Source organism: Pyrgilauda ruficollis, unplaced genomic scaffold (genome assembly GCF_017590135.1).
Source record: "Pyrgilauda ruficollis isolate IOZ18807 unplaced genomic scaffold, ASM1759013v1 scaffold117, whole genome shotgun sequence".
Lineage (NCBI taxonomy): Eukaryota > Metazoa > Chordata > Aves > Passeriformes > Passeridae > Pyrgilauda > Pyrgilauda ruficollis.
This window is the reverse complement of record NW_024509988.1, coordinates 111,928-137,277: the sequence shown is the minus strand read 5'-3', so window position 1 is coordinate 137,277 and position 25,350 is coordinate 111,928. Positions and strand designations below refer to the sequence as shown.

The 25,350-nt window shown below is 43.1% G+C and overlaps 2 protein-coding genes across 8 annotated transcripts in view; both read left to right on the top strand.

The window, feature by feature from the left end:
- Positions 1 to 7,605, top strand: part of AP1G1 (adaptor related protein complex 1 subunit gamma 1) — a 36,780-nt gene extending 29,175 nt beyond the window's left edge. For 2 of the 3 annotated variants that reach the window (XM_041484792.1, XM_041484782.1), the window contains 8 exons: positions 163 to 290; positions 868 to 972; positions 1,463 to 1,604; positions 2,172 to 2,298; positions 2,731 to 2,826; positions 3,060 to 3,220; positions 4,209 to 4,307; positions 6,355 to 7,605. In XM_041484792.1, coding sequence (XP_041340726.1) covers positions 163 to 290; positions 868 to 972; positions 1,463 to 1,604; positions 2,172 to 2,298; positions 2,731 to 2,826; positions 3,060 to 3,220; positions 4,209 to 4,307; positions 6,355 to 6,456 — 960 coding nt within the window. In that variant the 3' untranslated portion in view covers positions 6,457 to 7,605. The remainder of the gene's footprint in view (positions 1 to 162; positions 291 to 867; positions 973 to 1,462; positions 1,605 to 2,171; positions 2,299 to 2,730; positions 2,827 to 3,059; positions 3,221 to 4,208; positions 4,308 to 6,354) is intronic. The other variant, XM_041484799.1, reaches the window with a different exon arrangement.
- A 143-nt stretch (positions 7,606 to 7,748) lies between these two features.
- Positions 7,749 to 25,350, top strand: part of PHLPP2 (PH domain and leucine rich repeat protein phosphatase 2) — a 36,573-nt gene continuing 18,971 nt past the window's right edge. For 4 of the 5 annotated variants that reach the window (XM_041484744.1, XM_041484735.1, XM_041484762.1 and 1 more), the window contains exons 1-6: positions 7,749 to 11,343; positions 11,555 to 11,799; positions 17,602 to 17,735; positions 21,840 to 22,030; positions 22,450 to 22,575; positions 23,671 to 23,825. In XM_041484744.1, the coding sequence (XP_041340678.1) occupies positions 11,200 to 11,343; positions 11,555 to 11,799; positions 17,602 to 17,735; positions 21,840 to 22,030; positions 22,450 to 22,575; positions 23,671 to 23,825 (995 nt within the window). In that variant the 5' untranslated portion in view covers positions 7,749 to 11,199. Of the gene's footprint in view, positions 11,344 to 11,554; positions 11,800 to 17,601; positions 17,736 to 21,839; positions 22,031 to 22,449; positions 22,576 to 22,615; positions 23,550 to 23,670; positions 23,826 to 25,350 lie in introns of those variants that run through there. The other variant, XM_041484752.1, reaches the window with a different exon arrangement.

The following is a 25,350-nucleotide window of genomic DNA, read 5'->3' as shown; positions in this document are numbered from 1 at the left end:
ATCTCCACCTGGATGCATGTCTCTCACACTCTGAACATAATGTTACAGGCTCAGAGTTGCAGAGGAGTGTGACATGGCCGTTAGGCAAGAGACACATTGTGGTCTGGAAGGCTTGCTGCAAGCTCCTCTCTGTCTTAGCCTAACCTCACTGTACCTTTTCAGGTAACAGAGGATGAAGTTCTTGATATTTTAGAAAGCGTCCTGATATCTAATATGTCTGCATCTGTGACACGAGGCTATGCTCTCACTGCCATCATGAAGCTTTCCACAAGGTTCACCTGCACTGTCAAGTGAGTTCCCATTGGTGGTATACTGCACAGGGCTTTGTTGCAAATATACTGACGTCAGTTGTCTTCAGTAGGAGTATTCCTTGAACATGTTCTGCTTCTGTGATTTACAAGAGTCATCATGTTAGTTGTTGGCTTTTACAGTCCTCCTTTGGTCACAGGGTGGAAGATATCTGCTGTGGGTACTGTTTTCTCTAGGGATGCCCTCTGCTGGGTGGGGACTTAATCGACATTGCTGTTTCTTGAAAACTCCTTAGTTTCAGTGGACTGTTCTTTCTGGGTTTTTTTTTTTTTTTTGGAAGATGGAGAGAAAAATAGCCTTGTTTCCTGTTGGACACTTCTCAGTGTGGGTAGTTGAGCTTTTTTATGCTATACCCTAAAGTAGTGTATTAATCACCTGCTGATGTTTTTGTGAAGGGACAGTTCATATATGGATGTTACATGGATACTGCTGTTTTGCATGAGTTATGTGGACTCCTGTTGAAAAGACACTCAGTAGCATCTTCAGGATGACACATGCTAATCCCTTGCTTATTGTTGCTAATTCCATGGTGTGTTTGTTTTCCCTTGCCCCCAACAGTCGCATTAAGAAGGTGGTTTCCATCTATGGCAGCAGCATTGATGTGGAGCTACAGCAGAGAGCTGTGGAATATAATGCACTTTTCAAGAAATATGATCACATGAGGTAAGTGCTGATAGAGATTTGGTGTTTGAAAAGGATCATTATCTGCTCTGATCTCCTGTGGATGACAGTGTGCTGTGAGAACTTTGCTGATTTTTCTTAAGGTTACAGAGGAGCTAGAATCCCTCCCCTTCTACAGGGTTAGCGAGTGTTTTAAGGACTTACTGTATCCTGTGTTATTGTTCTATGGTCAGAGATTGTCTCTGCCAAAGCATTTGTCCTGCTTTGAACCTGAGTTTGTCAGGTGCTGGGGGGAAGCAGGAGACAGGAGGACTTGTTTGTCTTCTAGCTATCAACTAGTGTATTTGCACTGGCACAGAATGCCAGGGATTGCTTCTGACCACCTCAAACTGTCATGCAGTCTTGCAGTTCCCCTGTGTTGGAGCTCAAGGGAAAAGGCAGGTTCTCCCGTATATATCGGCTCTTGAATGTCTAAATATTTGGATTGGGATCCAGGAAGATGGCACAGTGTAACTATGTCAGCTTCTTTCAGGCCAGCACTTCTTGAGAGAATGCCAGTAATGGAGAAAGTCACCACAAATGGCCCTGCTGAGATTGTACAGACCAATGGAGAGACAGAGACAGCAGTACTGGAAACCAAACCTCCACCTTCTGGATTGCAGCCTGCTAACCAGGTAACAGGAACTGACCCAGGATAAATTTCCCCTGCCTGTCAGACCACGTTCCAGCCTGTGCCAACAGCAAGCTGAGACCATCTCCCTCGCCCTCTCTGCTTCTTTGCTGTTTCTGACTGGTGATGATTGTATCATTGCTCTGCTCTGATGGCTCTAATGTCCAGAACAGGTGTGTGGGACGGGTCATTGTAGGCCCAGGAGCAGGGTGGGATTGTATGAGTTGGTTATGGTGCTAATAATGCCAGGGTTGTGTGTTTGATCCCCTTATGGGCCATTCACTTTAGAGTTGGACTCAACGATTCTTGTGGGTCGCTTCTGACTGAGAATATTTTGTGATTCCCCAAACTTAATGTGCATGAACCCAGTCCTTCCCTATCTCTTCAGTCCCTCAAGCATGGAAACTAGATTTCTTGTGGGGCATGGGATCACAGTGAAACTAAGAACCCCTCTAACTGGCCATCAGCTCTGGTGGTCTTCAGTTTGAGAACAAATAGAACACACTGCACTTGCAAGGAAAAGTCGCAGAATGTTGAATATATGTAAGTATTACATCCACTCTCTCATTAGGCAAATGATTTATTGGACTTGTTGGGGGGAAGTGATATAACACCTGTAATTCCCACTGCACCTACAAGCAAGCCAGCCACTGCTGGTGGGGAGCTGCTTGACCTCCTGGGAGACCTCAACCTAACAGGTGAGCAGGCTGCATTTCTTAGAAGTCTACATTCTCATCCCTGGGATGGGATGAGGGTGGGCTACTTCTTAATTGTCTTTTAAGTCCTAGTTTTTACACTTGCTGTTACCAAGATCCATACTAGCATACAGGTGGGAGTCAGGGAATGAAGTTGCAGGTTGATTCTGCATGATTAGCTGGTGAGACTTGAGCATTTTCACACCTGAGTCTGGGAATGCTGTGAGCCTTTCCAGAGAGGACTGTGGGATGTGAGGAGTTAATTCCATTTGAATACTTGCTAGTTCTTGAAAGCAAAGAAGGGGAGGATGACAACACAGGTAATTTATAGAGTTTCATAAAGAAATACAAAATGCAGCAGTCAGTCTTTGGCAAAGGAGTAATTACTCTTCATTTCCTGACAGCAAAGTATTAATCCTTCAACATTTCTTGTAGGTTCTCCAGTATCTGCCCCTGCACCCCAGATAGCACAGCCTCCGTTCCTGCTCGATGGACTTACATGTCAGCCTCTCTTCAATGATATTGCTGCAGGTTAGGGACGTTGTAAATCCTTTGCCTGAAGTGCCCCAACACCTAACTAGAAGAGGAAACAAGGAATAATAAAAAAAAATAAAAGGGAGGCAATTTGAAAATGTGCCTTAGATACTGGAGCACAAGGGGGTGTGTTTAATTTTCAGAAGAGTCTGGGATAAAGTAAGTGCATACTATGATGTTGAGAATGATCTCCAGATTCTGTAGGTCTGCTGCTTTTTTGTTTCCTACAGGAATCCCCTCCATTACTGCATACAACAAGAATGGGCTGAAGATTGACTTCACCTTTGAGAGGTCGAACACCAACCCTAGTGTCACTGTAATCACGATACAGGCCTCCAACAGCACAGAGCTGGATATGACAGATTTTGTTTTCCAAGCTGCAGTTCCAAAGGTAGAGCCACTTAGGGCAACTACAGTGAGAAGCTGAAGGGCCAGTTGCAAACATTTCTTAATTGCCGCTTTCACATAGATAGAAACTTGTAAGGTAAACAAGGCTGAGAACTATTCCAAGTTTCTCTTAGTGAACATCTCTTTCCAGTCTGAAACTACATGTTGTAAATGCAATAAAACACAGATTCCAGTCAAATTAGACCACTTCTGCTTAGACAAAATTGTGTTTTGAAATCACCACTTTCTAGAAAAATGGCTAAACCTCAGTCAAAAAAAAAAACATATAGGTGAAAATCAGTATTTTGGAGACAATAACCATACCCTTTATTATTAATTTCTAAGAAATATACTTTGTTTTGTGGAGCTATGAATGCATGAAAGAAAAAATCTTTTGAAGCTATTAGTTGCTTATAAAAATATAAATGAGTCACAATATGGTGATTAATGGCATTCCTCATTTAAGAAAGTGAATTGTTTCCCCTTGCACTCAGCTGCAGCACAAAATGCAAGTGACAGATATTGCCTAGTTTATGGCAGAGCAAACTATTGAAGCAGCATGTTACTGGAATGCTCTCCAAATTTGGGAAAATACATTCACTTCTAGGAACCAGTATTCCTCTAACTTGGATTCAGGTAGGTTTTACACCTACTATAGGAAGGAATCAGAGAAAGGACAGTCCTCCTGAGGTTAGAGGTGTGCTGACTGTTTCTCTGAGTGCAACACATGGAAGCAAGCATTGCTGCTGATCTTGGTACACTGCAGTAAGCACTCATCTTCTATTATTTGTGTTACCTGGATCCTACTTGCTTAGAAAGCAGGTGGGCCAGTGAATGTGTTGTTCCTACAAAACAACAAGATAGGGAATTCAGGAACTGATTATTCAGAGCCAGAAACTGAACTTCTAATTTTCCTTGCTTTCTTTCAGTGCAAACAAGTCACTTCTTACTTGATTGCACATCCGATTTTTTTCTTTTTGCCCTGTTTTCAGACATTCCAGCTGCAGCTTCTGTCTCCCAGCAGCAGTGTCATCCCTGCATTTAATTCTGGGACCATCACACAGGTCATTAAAGTCCTGAATCCACAGAAGGTGAGTGATTTCAAGAAAAATTGTTGAAGGTACTGTCTTGTAATCATTAATTTAATGCAAGTCAGGGATGCATCTCTGATGAGAGGTAGGGAGTGATGGTAGTGAATGATATGTTTTTCATGGCAGTCACTTTGGTTAGAGTTAGGAAAAAGTAATGAAAAACACAGGAGGTTCTGGACACAGGTTTGGACTTCTATTTGGTTATACTGCTGAAACAGTTTAATAGCTTTGCTACCTTGAAGTCATTCACACCTTGCATTGCAGTGGTTGTTAAGTTTTCAAATGGCCAGAGGAGCTTAACCTAGTGTTTCTATGGGTTGTAAAAGTGATGTTTGGAAGGCAAGCATCTTGACACGTAAAGATATTCAGCATTTGTTCACAAAAAAGCAACTTGATCCATATTCTTAAAATTGTCTGTTAAGTGGTCTCATTTGTTTTTAATGTGATGAGTGTAGTTTTAAATAGTTGATGGAAAGAATCTTTAGGTGTGATGTAATTGTAATTCCATTTGTTTTACAGCCTTCAGAGACAGGCTTCAAGACTGGGACACAACAGACTTGAGGAGGAGGGAGGGATGTGGCCCACAACTCCTCCTTAAGAGGGTTTGCAAGTGCTCAGATGGCATCAGAAAGAAAAAAAAATTGAGATCATACTTCTTCCTTTGAAACAGCCTTATGATCCTAAATGACTCTAGGAACTTAAAACATCGGGAGCTTTTCATAGGTTAAAACTGATGTACGGCTCTAGATGTAAAGTATTTTTGCTAGATTAATGTGCAAGTGAGAAAAAAAATCACAAATTTCAGCCCAAGTTTTACTGAATGTCAGTCTTCTAGTGCATAGTTTTTGTGGTTTCCATGCATCTCCCGTTATTTCCATGTAGTCTGCTCACCTCTGCCTATATTAAGCCACAAGACTAATTATACATCTGATACCAGTTTCTCTGTGATGCTGTAGAGCACCTTTCAAAGATCACCTTGAAAGTTATTTTCTGAACTTCGGAGGATTTAGGTGTTTTACTGTAATGTGCCAGGATGGGACCTGCAAGGTGAAACACACCTAGGGTAGTGGCTTGCTTTCTTGTAGGAATGCCACAAATCCTAGGAACACTTCAGAGTACAGGGGTGCAAAATAAAGCCATCATGCTGGGTTGAAACTAATGGCTAGTTTTCCAAAATGACAAATAAACCAAGAAGTGACAGTGATGATGTTGATCTATTCGTCATACAGCATAACTTCTTTATCCTAAGCCTCGTTGAAGCAGTCATTGTCTTTCTTTTTTCCCCTCTGCTATCCCTTTTGTGTATTTGTCTGTAGGTGTGGAGAAAAGAGACAGAAATGGTCAACTTCTGGCTTTTTATTTTTGGATTTTTTGAGAGAGAGAAAATAGGGAACCTGACTGGAGCATGCTGTACTCTAGCAGTTTTTAAGGGCCACCTAGTATCTAGGTGACAGCCAAATGACAGTGTAAAGCGATCTCTGAGCTATTACATCGTTTAGTTCCAGCAGAAGGGAATGTTCTTGGAGAATTTGTTTCCAGTCTTTCATAGGCTATTTCCTTCACAGTGCTGCTGAGCTGTGCAGTACTTGAAGTTGCCAGACTGCTGCATTGAATGGATTGATGGATGGCCCATCTCTCCCTGCAGGCCCAAGTGCAGTGCAGCAGAGTACAGATCTGCCACCTGCTTTCTTCTGTTGTTAACTGGAATTTGAAGGGGGTTAATTTTGTATTTAAGGACTTCAGTGCTTGGAAGAGCAGGGCCAGTGCAGACGCAAACATGGGTAGAAGCTGTGCTGTATCTTTTCTAAGAGCTTGTACCTGATCTGAGAACTACAGTGACCAATGAATGTCCCAGCAGATGGAGCGTTTATCTGTAGTGTCATAGCTCACCCCGCACACACTCCCAACAAGCTCTTGCGGTCAGGAAAAATCTGTGTTGAGTATTCGTGGGGTAGGGGAGGGGAACTGGATGAAGTAGGAGTCTCTGACCTTTAATGAAGACCTGAATTTGTTTTGTGTTTATTTGTTTCCCCCTTTTCTCTTGCAGCAACAACTACGTATGCGGATCAAGTTGACATATAATCACAAGGGCTCAGCAATGCAGGATCTAGCAGAAGTGAACAACTTCCCCCCTCAGTCTTGGCAATGAGGCTCTGGCACCATTCTTATTCTCATCCCACCCAATCAAAAGAACTCTGGGAAGAAGGTTGTGATCCTTGGCAATCCCCCAAACTGCACCATGGGCATGGGGAACGAAAGAGACCTGCTGATGAGGAGGAATTTTCCTGAAGTGATTGCTGACTCTGAAGCATATCTGTTAAGATTAATCTCCTCTCCTCTGCTGATGAGGCTGGTGGCTTGTGGAGGCTACTGTGCACTCCCTCACACATGCATTCACAGCCAGAAGCAACATTCCCTTCTCCCCTTCCCCACCCTCCTTCCCCCTCAAAAAGGAACATAGCCTGGTTGGAAGAGAAGTCTGGAATTTCTAGCAGGGAAACTTTCTTCTCTCTGCAGCAAGTGAGCAGTTGCTCCTTCTTTCTGCTGTCTTTTTTTTCCCGGGGGTGGGTAAGGTGTGTTGTCATTCATTTCTAGCTGGATTCCTTCAGGCATTTTCATCTGGGACTCAGATGGGGTCTTGAGGAATGCCAGGCTGCCCTTCGTCTTTCTTCTTGTATCCTCTAGGTCTTAAGGGGCTGGAGGCTTCTTATGACCTACTCAGTGCATTATTGTATACACGCACTTCTTAGTTATGTGCTGCATACCAAGAGCAAGTGAGGCCTTTGGAGTTCATCTGCAAACCTGGAACACAGTGCAGGAGAAGAGGTGCTGGTAAGAGTTGGTAAAATTGCTTCGGTGCTGTACTTGGAAATGAAGCCCTTACACCTGAATTTTCTTTCCTTCCATCAGTAGGCACAGCCATGCAGATTCAGAGTCTTCTGTAGCTTCCCCAGACAGTGAAGTGAGTTATGAGAGATGTAGAGATAAAAGGAGCAGCTGGTTTTCTACCACATACGGTTTCAAAGTCTTTCAACCTGTTAATTGTGGTTTATGGGTAGAAAAGACACATTCAATTTTGTAGATCAGTTTTTGGGCAAGGGCTTTGCTCCTGCTGGGAGACTCATCTGAGACTATGCTGCAAAGTTGCTCTTCCTGGTTATTCCAGAACTTCTCCCCAATTTTATTTCCAGAGCCTGTTGTAGACCCCCTGGGTTCCATTTGAGTTACTTCTGACTGAGATATTTGTGTTGTATCTGTAATATTGGCACTGAAATAAAGACCATGCAGTTTAAAGAGATCTTTTCCCATTTTTTTACTCAGTTGATCCTTGTTCCCCTTTCAGAATTAATGTGCCAGTTCACATTCAGACTGAAAGTAACTAAACTGTGTTTTGAACACAAGCCAGTTGTTTGAGTATTTGGATCCAAAGATGCAAGGTCTGGTTGGTACCCCTCTGAGCTCACAGAAAGCTGTGTTCAGGGATGTCCCTGCAAGAACTCCTGGGAGGTGGTGCAGTTCTGGGCAGTCTCTAGGAGGTGATGTGTAAGACAGACAAAAGCACAGTGTGACAAACTCCAGATGTTCAGTGCTCTTTAGGATGTATCTTACGATATCTCTTCGGTCTTCATTTTTGAGTGTGCTGGTAAGCTGAAGGTTGGGCACTTCTGCTTCAGTTCTGTTCTAGGGCTTTGCAAATCCTTGAGTGCTCTGAGTGCAAGCTTAGACATAGCTTCTTGTGTCCACAGAAGGGCTAATACTGGCCTCCAGTACTTGCCAAAAATACTGCAAGAGTGATCCACAGTGTACTTAGGGAAAACTGAATACTTGTTCTGCCCTTGAATTAGGAGCAGGAGGGCACTGAGGGTTGTTCAGCCTGGTCTGGTCCTGGCTTCATTAAGCAATATAATGTAGGACTGACACTAATTTAAGTGGTGGTCCATGGTAGTGGAGTAAATTTATCTTCTCTTGAAGGGTATTTTTGCTACCTTACTGATTGAACTGGTTTGGGCCTTCGGATTAGCAAAGAGCTTTTTTTTTTTTTTTTGGTACTGGCATCAGTGTAGGGTTATAAAATCTAGAAGAACAATGTATGATTTCCTTAAAATTAATTTTGGGTTGTGGTAGGGTCATGCCTTGGCTATCAGTGGAGAGATATATCCTATGCTTAGCTGAAAGCATCAGGAAACAGGCAGTTTTGCAGGAAATGGCTGAATCAGGGTCCATTTCTGGTGCTGAGCATTTAGCTTAATCGTTTTCAGTGCAGTTGTGGTTATTCATTGCCCCGCTATCTCAAACTCAATGTTGAAAACTGAGCATGTTAAATCCATACCCCAGTGAGCTCTGAGAGCATCCCAGATAAAAAGCTAATGGGAAGTCTTTGTCCTGGTTCTTGAACTCCTCATAAGCTCTACCATTCTCTTCACAGAGTTGTACATGATCACTCGTACTGAAAGCCAGCATGCCTCGCTCTCCCTTTGGTTTTGCTGGGAAAGAGCACTGGTACAGGAAATTAGATGGGAAGGAAGAAGAAAATGGTCTCTCGCCTGGCCAGTTTGTTGCAGCAGAGTTGGGAACAGTGTATGTTGTCCCTGTTTTCATGCTTGTTTTCTGTCCCCTAGAGCAGCTGTCCGTCTCTGGTAAGCTTGCGGGGTGAATTCTTTCTGTGTTCTTGGCTCCTTCAGCCACCCTTGCACTGTGTCTGTGGGGAAATGGGCATTTCGTCCTGTATTTGAGTTGAGCTGGAGGAGGCAATGCGTGTACCCAAAATACATTTTGCAGGAAGCCATCCCTTGGCTGTGAAGTACTCCTTTGTAGCAGCCAAACATTCCAGTTGTCCTTGGAGCTCTCCCCTCCTCACTAAGGGATGGATGCTGACATTATACAAGAAGGAAGGCCAGGCTTCACATCTTCCCCTATCTGCAACACCAGATAATGCTGCTTGCTCCTTGACCCCCCTGTGCGTCTCGAGCTCTGTGCTGCTGCTGTGGTTTTCCTCTGGAGAGCACTCGCACGTCTGAGGCACTCCAAGCATACGCTGAGTCCTCTTCCCGCCGGTTGAAATGCAACAATTCTTACAGGTCTGGTCAACGTTTTCTTGCTTCAGTGTAAGGGGGATATAAAGGCAGCAAGTTACGGACTTCATGGCTAATATTACTAGTATCTGCATGGGAGGCTTTGGAACTGGGAGACACTGGATGTCTGTTTTTTCAAGTGAATGTATTTTGAGTCAAAAAATGACAGAAACAATAGTGGCCATAATGGGCCTGAAGGGAGAGGAGACATGGAAAGGTCCTAAAAGTCGACTTTGTCCAGGTCTTGATGGCACAAAATATGGCCTTGAACAACTTACTGAAGCAATAGCAGTGAGGGGACTGTCTTTACAGTACCTTGGATCTACAATTCAGAAGATACTGAAGCAGCTGGGAAAGGTACCAGTGCCTTGCCTAAGGCTGGTACTAGCTGTGAGCCGCAGCAGCACTGACGCTGGTGCACTTTTATGTGTTCATTTTCTACTTGGAGGCCGTGAGGGAAGGAGCTGCTGGACTGCTTCCCTTTTAACTGTCACTCTACTCCTGTATATTCCTTTTTCTTTCGTGATGTTGTAGTTTAAATTTTACAGAGAGCCCCATCCCACCTCTTAGTACAGAGAAAAAAAAAGGCAAACAAAAAGCAATCCCCAAAAAACCCACCAAATTTAAAGTGAAAAACATGCCATTTGAGGCAGGGCACCTGTTGGCACTCAAAATTCTGGAGACCTATTTTTGAGATGTGAAAAATTTAGGTAAATGCTGAGTAATAGGTGAGTGAGGAGCTTAACAGATGTAAACATTTACATGGGATGCATTAGACTTCTGCTGTGTGTATTGTCTTTTGGTTGAAACAAATTATGAAGTGACTAATAAAATGAGTCAATATTCAATGATTTAAAATTGCCTTGTTGCTTTCTACCAATACAGTGGGATAGAATGTTTTGATTCTTAATGTTTGGCCATTGCAATGTCAGATGATGCGAAACAATAAGGCCATGTTTTGAAAAAACTTTACAGGAAATTTTGGAGACCAAGATGAGTGGACAGTTGCAAAACGCTTGAGCACTTCCTATGGAATACCATGCTGAGCAGGGAGCATGTTAGTTACAAGCAGCAGTGCTTGTTAGATGCTAGAAAGGTGTGGTGGGATCTGAACACAAGCAATGTGTTTGGAGCCTGCTCTGGGAGCTCGGTAAAAGACCCCTTTCATACTCCATGTGACACTTGGACAAGGATTGTCACCATATCTCTGTCCCCACGTGTGCCTGCTTTGTGTTTTCTAGTCACAGTCACATTTCCCTAGATGATCTTTCATGTCTTTTCAGACGCGTAATTTCACTGTGGGGAAGGTAGCTTTTTTTAAATGTTCTTGTTCCTGTTCAGGCAGAAGCAGTGGCTGCCCTAAAACATACTCAAATTCTTGCAAACTGTGTCATGATGATGTCATTGGTAGATGATGACGTCACTAGTAGTTATTGACGTTATTAGCAGCAGCCACTAGTTAAGACTGGCAGAGCTTAGGTGCTGTACCTGCAGGGCAGCAGGAGCACGGGGATGTTCGGCTGTTGCGCAGCGTGCCTCCGGCTGCGGGCCGCTGATGTGACAGACGCTGGAGCTGTGTGAAGGGCGAGCGGTGACAGGTGCGTTTGCAGCGTTCACGTCAGGTTTGCGGCTCGCACTCGGCACCTCTCGCTGGTGCAAGACACGGACGCAGGCAGGCACGGAGCTCGCGGGGCCCGGCCTGGGGCGGCTCCGGGGGCCGCGCCGCTGCCGCTCCCGCCGCCGGGGCGGGGCCTGGGCCGGACGGCCCGTGCGCTTCCGGGGCGGGGCCGCGGAGGCCCGGGGTGTCGGTGTGGCCGGCGATGGGGGAGGCCGGGCCGGGTGCGGGGCCGGGTGCTGCGCTGGGGCCCAGGGAGGCGCAGGAGCCCGAGGAGGACGAGGCGGCGGCGCCGGGCGGCACACGAGGGTGCCGGGCCGGATCCCGCGGCGGCATCCGGGTGCTGAAGGTGAGGAGGGGACCGAGGCCTCCGCCGCTCCGGGAGACTCGGTGGGGTCGGGAGGAGTCGGCTGCGGAACGCCGGGGACTTGCCCGCTGCGACCTTGGTCTTTCCCATGCCAGTGGCTGCTGCCTGTGCGGAGCGGGCCGGTGCGGGGCCGGGTCGGAGCGCGGGCGCGGCCTCGGGCGCTGCTGACGCTGGGGTCTGGGCTGCCTTGCAGAGGAACGCCAAGCGCACCGGGAGCAGGAGCTGCCAGAGCAGGAGTCGAGTTGGCTCCCGTGAGAGGACCTGGCTGAAAGGGGACGTCGGACGAGGCTGCGTGTATGTTTATGGAAGAGACTCAGCAGCTGCGGCTCCTTCAGACTTGCGCCTAGTCCTCTGCACAGTGGACACCCAAGCCTCGGAGATCTGTGACGGAGAAGGGAGGAAAACCCTCTTTTTGCAGCTTCATGGAGACCTGGTCAGGTGAGGGCCGAAAAAGGATAAACCTGACTGAGAAATGTTTTGTATAGGTTTGCGATGCTCTTGTTCACCGTGTCCCTGTGCCTGTTGGCAGGGCAGGTAGGGAACAGGCAGAGGTAGTACCTGGCAGTCAGGTATGGCCTTGAGTCATGCACTTCATAAAAATTAGATAGTGGTGAAATAGAGGTTACACACCTCGTAGTTATGTGTTTTAACAGGGAGGGTTTGACTGTTGCTCCAGCCAGAAATATGTCCTCATTTTCTGAGTAGAGACACCTGTTCATATATTTCTTTGTTATGTTCTGTGTTATGAGGATTTTAGCATCCGGACAACCTATTTAAGAGGCTATAAACAGTTACTTTGAGTAGCAAAAGAAGGTGCTTTCACAATTATGTCATTTAATATTTACGTGTGAGTAAATTTTTTTGCTGAGAATAGTTGTCAGCTAAATAATTAAAGGCAGACAGAAATTGTAGCAAGGGTTATATAAAGAAGCATCAGATGCTATGTTTTATGTCAAAAGTCAATTTGGGCTGAAAATAGATGGTTCAGGGTTTAATGTGCGTGAACTTTGTGCTGTGAGTGTGTTATGGACTCCTCTAGGTTTAGAAGCTCCCATTCAGTTTGTTAGTATTTAAACTTTGCACTGATTGTTCCAGACTTAAGATTCAGTTATAAAATTGCCACTCCTGTTCTCAGGGGCATATAATTGCTGTGGTCTCCTTGCTTAAAGGCTAAGCAGTGGATACAGTGCATTTTGAACAGAGCTAGTAGCTGGATTTTTGATGTGAAATGAAGGTTACAGGTCGCATGTGTCCAAATCTTAAAACTCTGATGTATGTTTGCTCTGTAATGGGGTGGGAACGCCAGTGGTGGGAGATGCAGAGAAAACAGGACGTGTTTAAAACTGGCTGTTGGAAAAGGTTATTTAGAAACATTTGCCTTACCCTGGTCAGGGTTACAGGAATTAGGGATGGATTAGTTAGAAACATTGTATGAGAACAGGTGGACACTTGAAGACTGCCACTGAGGCAGCTGAAAACCTCTATTTCTTGCTTGAAAATTTTGTAAGGAAGTTGGCATGTTTTGGACCCTAATAGTGAGCAGATTTTCCAGCATTTTTAAGGAAGAGCAGAGCCATTCGTGCAAATAATGAAAAAGCTTAGGTAAAGCTTGTAGATGTGTTCAGAGAGATACATTTTGACTTTATTTTGCTTTTGAAGTGGCTTTGCATTTGAATTCTTTTCAACCTCTCTTTTCTCATGTGAGCTAGCTGTGCCTGCCTTTGATTTGTAGCAGATTTTGCACTGGATTAGCAAATTGGCAGCAAATTGCTGCCAGCCTTTTGGAAGCAAGTACTAAGCTGTAAATTATTACTTCACACTCCTTTTGCCTCTTGTTATGTCTAGGTCTTGGCCAAGATTTGTCAAAAATTTTGTAAAGAGTTCTTGGTTATGATGTGTCTATTCCTTGTAATTCTCAGAGGGTGTTTGTCACAGAAGAGATCCTTGAAATACTTCCCGCTGGACTTGTTCTTGGTAGGGAAGTGGGAGTTACCAGTATTGCTTCAGTAACACCTGTGTTAGTAGCAGGAAGCAGGCCTGAGTGGTATCTACTTGCATGTCCACAGGAAGATGACAGAGTGCTCAAGATTATCTTCATGACCTGTTGATATAATTCCTTCCTCGAACAAACTTTATTAGCATGTTCACTATACAAATTACTTCGTTAAATATCTGATCACATCTTACCATAACTACGTGCGTCTCCCACACAGCTTCTGAATTCTTTGCCCTTTTAATATCAGCAGGCGGCTTTCTTTCCAGAATATGGCAGATGTTGGTTTGGCAACTGACTTGGAAGACTGAAAGATGTATGGAAGAATAGCAGAAGCTCTTTTATGTATTCATTCTAAATATTCACCAATGTCCTTGTGATTATTCTGTTTCCTTTTCAATTCTGTGAATTCAAGTCAGTTTCTGTAAGAACTTTTTCTTCTCCACAATGCACCTCAAGGATCTTTAGCTTTCTCCTAGCCAGAATCTTTCTTGATACTTGTATCCCTTCATATCCAGAAATTATATCTTCCTGCAGAGGGAAGGGTTAAACAAGAATTGCATGGATACCTTCTTTGCTCTGGATACCGCTCACAACAAAAATTTAAACTTCCAATGTTTGAAAACTTGACCCTTACTTATGGAGAGCTACAGTTGCAACAGGAATGAAATGAAACTGTTGCTCCTTCCTTTTGGCTTTTCTGTCTCCTTAAGCTTGAATAGATATTGCCACCAATGTTCCTTTTGTACATGGCTTTCATAGAAAAGAAACAAAACCAAAGGTGTTGTATCTGATGACTTCAAAGAGCAAATCAGTTTGATTTATGTGGACAAGAAAGAAGATTAAGGGTTTTTCAAATGAACATTTTGAAACCCTGCAGTATTAATTCTTGTTGAAGTATAAGATGTGAAGAAAAAAAGCAGATCTCATCTCCAGAAGGGTAAGTATGGTACAATAGAGTATCCAGCTTTTTTTGGGAGGGTAAGGTACAGCACTGTACCCCAGAGAGCATTGAGCAGCCTGTACAACTGTGGCTTATGTGCTTTTCATACAACACAAATTGTCCCTCTACTTCATTACTGTTCTTCCTGAATTCTGATGTACAGGTAGGTGGTTCAGTGTGTGCACAAAAAAGCCTCAATCCATTCAGCAACCAAATAGTAAAGTTTGAGTGTTTGTTTGTTATTTTCCTTGGGAAGTCTAGGTGCAGACTACTTGATACGTTCTTTTTGTGAGTGACTCTCAAGCATTTAACATTCCTGAGCCATGCATCACATGCTGGAAAGGCTGTTTCCTGGCAAGCATAAGGCTTTAACAGCAGAAGAATAGGAGTCTAGGGGTAGTCAAGGGAAACCTGGGCAACGTAGTTGGAGAGCCAGTCAAATCTCTCATATTCGTGGATTCTGTGCTGAAGGGTATACAGTATGTCAGGTGCACAGCATTGCACAGTAAGTCAGCATTGTTCAGTGCAATCTATTATTTATTCATTCCAGTTTCTAATAGCTTGCCTGTTACAAGAGACAGATACGCAGGTTTGTAACTTTGAAGATTTCCTCCTAAAGCTCTTTTGAAAGTGTGATGTTGTGTTCACTATAGGAAAAAATATTAAGTGATAAGATAAACATTAGCTACATATTTGTAGATGTGCTTGGCTCTGAGCTGTAAATCTTGACAGAAAGTCCTAAAAAGGGCTGAGATCCTTAATTTGAACTCTCTTAATTTGAAATCTCTGCAAAGAAAGAAGAGTTGATGGCATTTCACTCTTTTGAACCAATCTTGTCCCGTGTCCATCTCACAAAACAGACAAAGAAACAGCATTTAATAAGTCAGCTTTTCATGCTTCTTGTGCAGGAATTCCATCTTAGCTGACATCAACTTATTTGTGAATAGGTGCTCCAACAGACAAGTTCTGAAGAGAGAGGAAAGGGGTTATACAGCCTTCTGGTTAGTAAGTAGATGCATTTCTGTGTAAAACAAAACCGTGGAACAGACTTGCCCTAAACAGGCTTGGTGAGCATTGAGCAGTAAGAACTAGTTTCCTGGGTCAGCTGCATATCAACTACATTGCCTTTTCAGGCAATAAACTTTGTTTGAGAGTAATCCTTCTTCTGATCCAGAGGTCCTGTATGTGAAGTGAGAGTTGCAATGTATCTGCTTGAAATACCTGAGTCATTTTACTTCTTGAGATGTGTCTTGGTGACTCCAAAGGAAGCCTGGATGACTAGGTACTTGTAAATGGTGCATGTTTTATGAAATCAGTCCTGCCTTAATTATTTGATGACTTTTGTAAAGCTGTCAGTCATAGTGGAAATAATTAAAATAATAATTTAAAACAATCAGAAATCTTCTTAAGAAGAGATGAGAAGAAGTGGAAAGGTTTGGTGCATACAGCAATGAAATGTTTCCATTAAGACACACAGTATAAATATTGTATGCGAGTCAACAAAGTTTAGTGGAAAACAGGTCCTACCTGGCAAATTCAGTCTTGATGCTTCGAAATTTCGAGCTTGGTTGCCAAAGGTATTAGTCATTCATTGCAGTGAAATGTTGGACTGGACTCTGAGCAGCCTGTTCAAGTCGAAGATGTCCCTGTCCATGGTGGGATGGTTGGAGTAGGTGACCTTTAAAGGCCCTTCCTACCCCAAATGCCTGAGGTTCTGTGTTCTGATGTCATGGGGAGAAAAGCAATGCACAAACCAGTAAAACTCATTGGCTAATATCTTACAGACTGGAAATTGTTATTCAATGTAAGCATCTTGTTTTGGGTGAGGAGCTGTTTGAAGGAAGAAATGTAAACTTGCATTGTTCAGTTTGCTCTGTTAATAACCTGTGGCGAAAAGGTAAGAGCTCAGGTGGGCGTGAATGGAGAGAGTGATGGGTACTGAGAAGTCGGTGCAGCTGATGCCTCTAGATGGTTTAGCACGCAGTATTCCCTGGAAAACACTGCTTTTCAGTATTGCTAGGTAGATTTATGTAAAAGACAAGTGTACTAAATACTGCAAAGGAGAGGAAGAAGGTTATAAGTTGCCAAAACTTGTGCATTGGAGGGATATGAGTCTAGAGCAGGCTTGATCCAAGAACAGAAAAGTGTTTGAGTTAAACCAATGTGTATGTGCGGTTTTGTGAAGTCAGTGCATGGATACAGGGAACAATCATGTTAGTGCTTACAGAGTAGGGATAAACTAAAAAAAAAAATTGATGGTAAAAATCCTTCTGAATAAAAGTAGACCCACTCTACTACAAGAATAGTTTTATAAGTACCTTGTATCTTATATTGAAGAGAGAGTTTGAAATGTTTAGTGACATGGTTTATAAACTCCTTTTTAAAGAAGAGACCATTGAGATCCAGTGACTGTAATCTGAAGCTAGGCGCTTTTAGATTAAAAATGGAGATTTTTAATGTTGGATAATGAGTAGACCATTGGAACAATATATTTTAACTCCTACCCAACATTTTCAGAGCTTAATCTTTTACACTAATTTTTTTTTTCCTAAAATAAAACTTGTAATTTGGCAAGAAACTGTTGTTTTTATTGAAGAAAGTCACAATACAGGGTCTCTGGAAAAAGTGATAAGAGAGGATCAGAAAACATGTTTTCCATTCTGAATATACTAAATCAGATGTTTCACAAGAACTTTCCCTTATTGCTGTTAATTCAGGCTAGCCACTGAGTCCTTCCTGTGTTCTTCCATAGTTCTAAAACATCCTTTTAAATATACTGGTTGAGTTGCCAAACCTTAAGAATCTAGCCACTGATGTGAGCTGAAGAGAGCAGGAAATTTGTCTTATATTTGTGTTGGGTTTTTTTAGTGATTCTTCATGAGGATTCTTCAAGTGCTTTGCTCTAAACTGCATTTGGAATAAAAATGTAAGAGTTCTTTTCTATTTTTGAGGCATTATACATAGGGTTTTTTAATTACTTGACATCTGCTTTTTTGGTACTTCTGGTTTTGTGTCTTGTCATGGATTCCTCCTGGTGCTCCTTAAATCATGAAATAGAAATACTCACCATGAATTGTGTGGCTTATGCCAATTGCTCTTTCTCTTATGCAATGTAATTCGCAAGTGCTGCAGTTCTTAAGTGCTGCTTGTCAAGCAGGGAGCAGAGACCCAAGAATCTGTGCTTGCCAGACCTTTTCAGAGGAGCAGAACAGACAGTGTGTCAGTATTCCTCATGCTTTAGCTGTACTGAGTCTTGTTTAATCTGTTTTGCATTCTCAAACTTCTGTCTTGTATGTTTTGACAGGAGGCTGGAGCCCACAGAAAAACCCCTTCAGATTGTGTATGACTACTTGGCTGGGTTGGGTTTTGATGATCCTCTCAGAATGCAGGAAGAGGCAGCAAACTCTGATCTCAGCTGTATGATTCGCTTCTACAGTGGTAAGAAATTATGTGTGCACACTGTCACTGTTCCTGCAGATGTAACTATGAGTTGGAACTCGGCTAAAGCCTGAGTCGTCAGCCTGTTGGGTTTATAGAGGGCTACATCAAGCACCTGCAGTACCAGTAAGCATTTCTTAAAATAAAACATTTTCAAGATTGATAGAAAAAAATCACACTTCTGTAGTTTTCTTGATCCTGTCCATGACTTGAGAAAAGACAGGTCCACAGGAGGGCACAGGATTGCTCTGTTTTCTTTAGATTCAAATATTGCAACTGATGACTTAGAGCTACCACTGGGAGTTCTGTTTAGTTGTGCACGAAGATTGTATTTACAAAAAGTTTGTGGATATGGGCAAGGAAGCTCCTGGTCAAATACCTCCACAACCTTTTAATAGTGAAGAGTGAAGGTGCCAGCTGGTTAGTTATAACACAGGCTGCCATCGGAACCCTAGGGCACTGGATTGCAGACGCAAGACTTTGGAGTGTGGCCTGTTGAATTGGTTTGGGCAGGAGACAGTATACACAAGGAGCCACGGATAACAGGCATAGGCCTGTGGGCATGTGGTACTAGCAGTCAGAAGGAGAATTCACTGAAGTTAACAGGAAATATAAAAGAAATGAGGGTGAGGAAAGATAATAAGGAAATTATTTCCTTACTTGCAAGTACTTAAAAAAATACTGTGTATTTTTTTGCATTTCAGAAAAAAAAAAAATCAAGATTTTTTAATGGAAAATTGTTCTTGCATTGTGGATCTGGGAAGCCAGACTAAGCTGCTAGCCATCTTTTGGTTACTCAGTGTCAAAAAAATGCATTTATAAGAAATCAGCTTCTTCACCCTGCTATCTGAGACAAACCCCTTCTGTCTGGGAGCTGTGTGTAAGAACAGGCAGAACAGTGTAGATACTGTATGCACCATATATATACAAACATATATATGCAAAACACTGAGTGTAACAGATGGAAAGAAGCCTGACATACGTAGTCTGAATTTATGGAGCAAGGAAGGGGGAGTCAGAAGTTACTTCAGCTGGAAGGAGTAGAGGCATCAAGGATAGGGCTATGGAGAACTTCTGAGGAAAAAATGAAAGCTTGGGTATGTCGAGCAGGAACTGCCAAGGATTCACGAACAGCGACTCAACTTCATGGAACCAAGTAGATAGAAAATGTAATTGAGTAGTTTCAGTCAGCATTAGTGGCTGGTCTGCTTAGAAGAAAACTATGAAGGAAGAAGTATGAGGGTTGAAGGGTGTTCAGGAGACCTGTTTTAAGGAAATACAAGCAAATGCCGACAAAGGGATTCTCAAAGGTAGGGGAGGAATTAGAGGGAATGCTATGGAGGATGATACAATAATTTTGCAGTGTCTGCAGCTGAGAACATAAGAGAGGAAGTAATAGATTTTACACAGAAAAACTTTACTTAGAATCGTGGCATCACAGACTGGTTTGAGTTGGAAGGAACCTTAAAGATCGTCCAGTTCCACCCTCCTGTCATGGGCAGGGGCACTTTCCATGAGACCAAGTTTCTCCAAGCCCCACCCAGACTGGCCTTGGACAGTTCCAGAGATGGAGCAGCCACAGCTTCTGTGGTCAACCTGTGCTAGGGCTCCCCATCCTCCCCATCAAACATTTCTTCCTTATGTCCAGTGTAAATTTGCCCTCTTTCAGTTTAGAAACATGGCCCACTGTTCTGCCCCTATAGGCCTTCATAAAATGTCTGTCTATGCCTTTCTTATAAGCTGCCTTTATATACAGAAAAGCTGCAAGAAGGCCTTCCCGGAGCCTTCTCTTCTCCGGGCTGCACAGCCCCGCTCTCTCAGCCTGTCTCCATAGGAGAGGTGTTCCAGCCGCCTGGCTGTGTCCGCGGCTGCCCCGTGACCCACTCTAGGATAGGTGTCATGGTTTTGGAGCAGAGGGGGAAACTGGAGGATTGGTGCAGCTGTGTAGGAATGCTTGGAACAGTGCCACTGTGGCAGTTAGTAGTAGGATACCATTTCTAGTCCCATAATAATGTTTTCTTAAAAGTCTGGAGCTTTGATTTCAGCTTGGTGAAATCAAAGCAATTTTTTCTGTGGATTCTTACAGTTTCTCACCAGTAAAGGACATCTTATGTCAAACTTCATGTGTGTGAAACAAAACTGTTGTTGTAAATAAACAACTACATGTTTCAGCTAAATTCAGCCAGATATGGACATCACGACAGCACTTTAGATTTGGCAAGCTGAAGATTCTACTAACTGAGAAACAATGTTACAGCTTGAGTTAGCAGTTAACTGTTGGCTCCTGATAAATGTTTGGAGTATGGTTTTCTTATTCAAGCGTGCTGTGTGGTCAGTGTGACCCGCTTACTCCACATAGCATCAGTTTGAACATCCAGCCCAGCACCCCAGTAGGGTGTCAGGAGCAGCTGGACCTTAGTGCCAATCAGCTCTGAAGCAGTTCAAACCCCTTCATATGCTACCAGTATCTCTTTCAGTTAGAGTATTGTGGGCTCCAAATCCTCTGTAACCCCAACTCCAGAAGCTGAATGGTTTGACCTTGAGTGTGTCCAGTACAGCAGCAATTGGCAGCGGTCTGACTCCAGTCCGGTCTGAGTAGTTGCAGTGGCTTGTCACAGGGTTGGAGTAGCCGCAAACAGTTGTTTCTCCCTAAACAGGACCTGAGCCACAATCATGGTGCCTAGCAATAGGGAACCACACTGGTTTCAACATCCCAAGGATATTAAAAATTCCCAAATGCTGTTGTAATTAACCTGGAGGAGAAAAGGAAGATGTGGGAAGTGTCCACTCTCTAGGTGGGCTGTCTGAGGAGAAAAGGCAAATAGTGTTGTTATTGATATTTTCCACTAAATGGCACCAGAGCACAAAGGTAGGGGCCATGCTGAGCACACAGATCAGATTAGAAAATGCAACACCATAACCTTAACCCAGCCTTTACAGCAGATAAGGTTTTTCATTTTGTTGCACTTGAGAACAGGTGCAACAAAATCGAGCAAAACAATCAATATTGTAACCAGCCACTGTTAAACCAATACAGCAAATGCTTATAGCAAATCTGTTTTTACACACTCTGGTCAGATCTGTCTCTGCCCTTGGTGCACCAGGTCTGGCACCTAAAAGGACTGTTGTGGTTTAACCTCAGCCACCCAATTAGCACCTGCTCACTCACACCCTGCTTCCCCCATCAGATGGGAAGGAGAATGGGAAAAAGGTGATACCTGTGGACCGAAAACAGTTTGATAATTGAAATAAAGTAAAATAATAATAATAATTGTAATGAAAAGGGAAATAACAAAGAGAGAGGAATAAAACACAAGTGAGGCACAATATGGTGCTCATCACACTGGTGCACAGCCCTCCTGTCCCAGTTCCTTAAGTTTGTATACTGCATGATGTTCTGTGGTGTGAAATATCCCCTTTGCTAGTTTGGATCACCTGGTTCAACCATGCACCCTTGCAGTTTCTTGTGCACCTGCTTGCTGCAGAGAATCAGACACTGTAAAGTCCTTACTTGGGTGAGCGCTGCTGAACCAGCCAAAACAGCAGTTTTTTTAGTGGGTTTTTTTTTTTGTTATCAACATTATTCTCGCACTGAAGCCAAAACACAGCCTTGTACCATCTGTCAGGAAGAAAATGAATTCTATCTCAGGCAAAACCAGGACAGTCATCTTCAGGGAAAGAACTTCCTTTGTAGTTGATTTTCCAGGCCTTCCTTTAAAGTCCAGTAGAAGCCACTTATTTAATGATTTCAATGACTTTAGCTGACTCAACGAGAGTTTAAAATTGCTTTTCTGTTGCATTTGAATGAAGGATATTTGGCAAGCATGTGGATTTGCTGAGGTCTGTGACTACCTGTGGATTAAAAACACGCTGCATGGCAACCATTCTAACATTGTTCTGAGAGGCACAAATGGTGCTGCTCAGCTGCTGTTCCTGCGCTGAGGATGTTGCTTGTCCTCTGCAGAGGCTTTTTTTTTAAAGTGCAGTTTGTCTGCTTGTTCTTTACAACAACTGGTTTTGCATGTTAGAGCTGTGTTATTTGTACTCACAGATGAGAATGAAGAGCATATGGACAGCAAGTGCTAATGTCCCCTTTTTCTTTAGAAAAGCCATGTCAGGTGGAACAGCTGGATCGCATCCTGCTCTCTGGAGTCTATAACGTACGCAAAGGAAAGACCCAGCTGCACAAGTGGGCAGAGCGCTCAGTCACTCTGTGTGGTACGTGCCTCATTGTGTCCTCAGTGAAGGACAGCCATGCAGGGAAGATGCACATCTTGCCTCTCATTGGAGGGAAGGTAAGGCGCTTTTTTTTGGTTAGTTCCCTGTAACCTGAGAGGGGAGAAGAAATGTAGTAGTGGTGGAAATTGCACACAAGAGATTAATGGAGGCTTTTTTAACATTAATGTGCCAAACATCTTTCTACTTGCTTTGCTTAGGTGGTAGTCTGAAGGCTGATAAAATGAAGAAACACTAGTTCAGCTTTCACAGCAGTAGCCAATGTGCATGGGCACTCTGGAAATTCTGGCTACTTCTTGTATCCATTTCAGCAGAAAGATGTTAAGCAGGATTTACTTCTGTGTTTTTCTCCAGTGACTGCAACTATATTTTCGGCAAAATGCAATGTTACTGGTGGTCAGTAATACTTCACCCTAGGCTTCAGGTCAGTTGCAGTTGCTGGTGCTTAGGCAGACTGCTGTCAATTCTCCCTCTGCAGGTGGAAGAGATGAAACGTCGGCAGTACACCCTTGCTTTCACATCTGCTGGAGCACAAGCTCAGACATACCATGTTTCCTTTGAAACGCTGGCAGAGTGCCAGCGGTGGCACCGGCAGGCATCCACGGTGAGCCCATGGGGACAGTGTGGTTTGGATGGTGTGTGCAGGGTATGCCACAGGAAGGCTATCATGATGCAAGCTTGATCTGCAGTCAGAGACAAAGCTAGGATGCTGGAGACAGCACCCAGGTCATTTTCCAGCTTTATTTCCTTCATGCTCTGGCCTACAGAGATTTTTCTCTTAGCCTTCTCTTTTTCTCTACCTGTGCAACATTGTCGAGCAATAGTTCTGTTCTGTTTTAACCCCTGCTGCACGTACAAGACTAGCTGAATCACAGGTCCCTAGAGCAAACCACAGGGACTGGCTGACTTTACAGCCATAGAAACCTACAGACTGCATTTGTTGCCATACTTGAATGTATCTGAAGTATGACCTGGACATACACAGGGCTGCCCTGAAGTTTGACATACAGAGACATTGTAGGTCAGCAAGGATATTATGAAATACAAAATGAGTTCGGGATAAAGCAGGTCATAAAATGGCAAATTAAGCACCAAAGACTTCAAAACAAAACATACTTTATGAAAGGACATGAGATTTGCAAAAACTTCATGAAACGCTGCAAAACCATAATTTATGAAGCCTTCTTATAACAAGTTGTGTTTCAAATTTTATACTCTCAACAAGCTAATAAAAAAAAAGAAGTAGCTAAAAGTACAGAAGAAGCAGCAGTGCTAGTTAGAGGTTCTGTAAACCTTAAAGAACTGAACTGAAAAATCAACTGCTTCCAGTTGCTTCTTGCACCTTTGGAAGGCACTTGAGATTATGCTTTCTCAATACAGTTTTCTGAGAGATCTGTTTTCCTCTACTACACTGGCTCTCTTACAGCCTAGCCTTCAGGCAGTGTGCCCAGTCCACATACAGAGCAGGGCTTTGTATGAATCCTGGCTGGTGTCCAGCTGTGCATCCTTGTCAGGGATGTAGCAAAGGGCACAGGCTTGTACTTCATGGACTCCCATTTCCTGTATGGACTCTACCCGGTAGGTACAAGGAGTTCTTTCATGTTCTTGCAAATTGTTTATTACCTGTATTCTTTGGCCTTCCATTAGACTTCCAGAGCAAGTTTGTTGCACAGCTGCAGCTTTTTCTCTTTCTTTTCAGATTGTGTCTATGCGATTTAGCATGGTTGATCTTTCATGCTACAGCCTTGAGGAAGTACCAGAGCACCTCTTCTACAGTCAAGATATCACCTACCTCAACTTACGCCACAATTTTATGAGAACAAGTGGAGCAGGGAGTCTTGACTCTCTTTGCAGGTCTGCAAAGAATCATTTTTCTCCAACATTTGGAGTCCTTGACATGTGGATACAGGAATGAAGTATTGCCTGTTCTCTTGGGGATGATAAAAAAATTGATCTTTAGGAAGCTCTAACAAGTGAGGGGGTTGGAAGCAGAACTGGGCAGCACAAACAGGAATAAACTTCCAACAATTTATAGTATTCATGAGCTCCCTTCCACAGATTCTGTGCTAACTCTGATTTGAGATAAGCCTTGTGGGGTGACATGCCGTTTGTATCGACAAGATGCAGTAGTAATATTAGGCTGCTTGCTAAGCAGAGAACATCTTGGGGTATAAAATAAAAGGCAAGGAAAAGCATAATGCTGCTGTTGTGAATAAGTGTTTGTAGGAAGAAGTTTAGGTCTGAAAAACCCTGTTTCGGCGAGTTCTTAATGTGTATTTGGAATTGGCAGAGGGCCTGTGAGACTCCAGCTTTGCTTTGGAAACTTGTGATGATCTGCTTTTAAGAGAGTAGCAGTTGTGTGATGGTATGGAAGCATGATGTAGTCATCTTAGGTAAGTGAAGGAGTCTTACAAAAATATTTTTAAATTAATTTCCCAAAATCATAAAAATCTAGAGGGAGATTCGTCTGTTGATATGTATACCAACCATGCTAAATAGAATTCAAGGAGTTGCTCTATGAATTTTGGAAACTGTTAGGAAGCTTATAGTATTATTGTCCAATGGCTCTGTTTGGAACACATTTCCCTAAGGAAAATGTATTTGGAGAAACTTTGCAAAACTGCTTTTTGGTTTTTTGTTTGTTTTGGTTTGTTGTTGTTGTGGTTTTGAGGTTTGGTTGTTTTTGTCATTTTGGTTTGTTGGAGGGTTTTTTTGCAAGGTGGGGTGGGGAAGGCTGTATTTTTGTTTTCTTTGTCTCTAGGGGCCTACTACTGTGCTATTTCATTTTTCTTCCTCTAGGGTAATGAGATGCCCAGGTATCTGAGAATATACAATGAAAAAAAATGCTCACTTTTTGGAATTCTTTGCAGTTTCCTTGTGAGCCAGAGTCTAGTTCTGGTTTTCAAAACTTCTTTAAAAGTTTTCTAATGCTGAATTGTAATAGATTCTGTTACTGGAGAAGCTGCTTAAAATAATTTAAGATTTTGCTTTCTACTTGTCTCTTCAAATACATTGTATGATTTCTGAGCACATCAGAACTTTATTTGCTAAAATGGAGTATCCTTGGTTCACAGGATCAGCAAAGGGGCTTGAAATTTCTTTTGACCTTGCATGTAGTCAACAAGAAATCTGACATGTCAGAAACTCAACTCTTTTCCTGGCAGTGACTATGCCTGATGAAGCTGAAATCTGCAAACAAACAAAAGCCATAAAAGAAGCTCTCACTTCACACAATCTTGAATAAACAGATAGCATTAGGTTGCCCACATAAGGCTGCTCATTGACTTTTGAAAAGATTTTCTGTCTGGGGTATTTAGCATGCTTCTAAGATTACAGCACCACAAGAAGACCCTTGCTCACTTGCAGTAGGTGCTCTCAG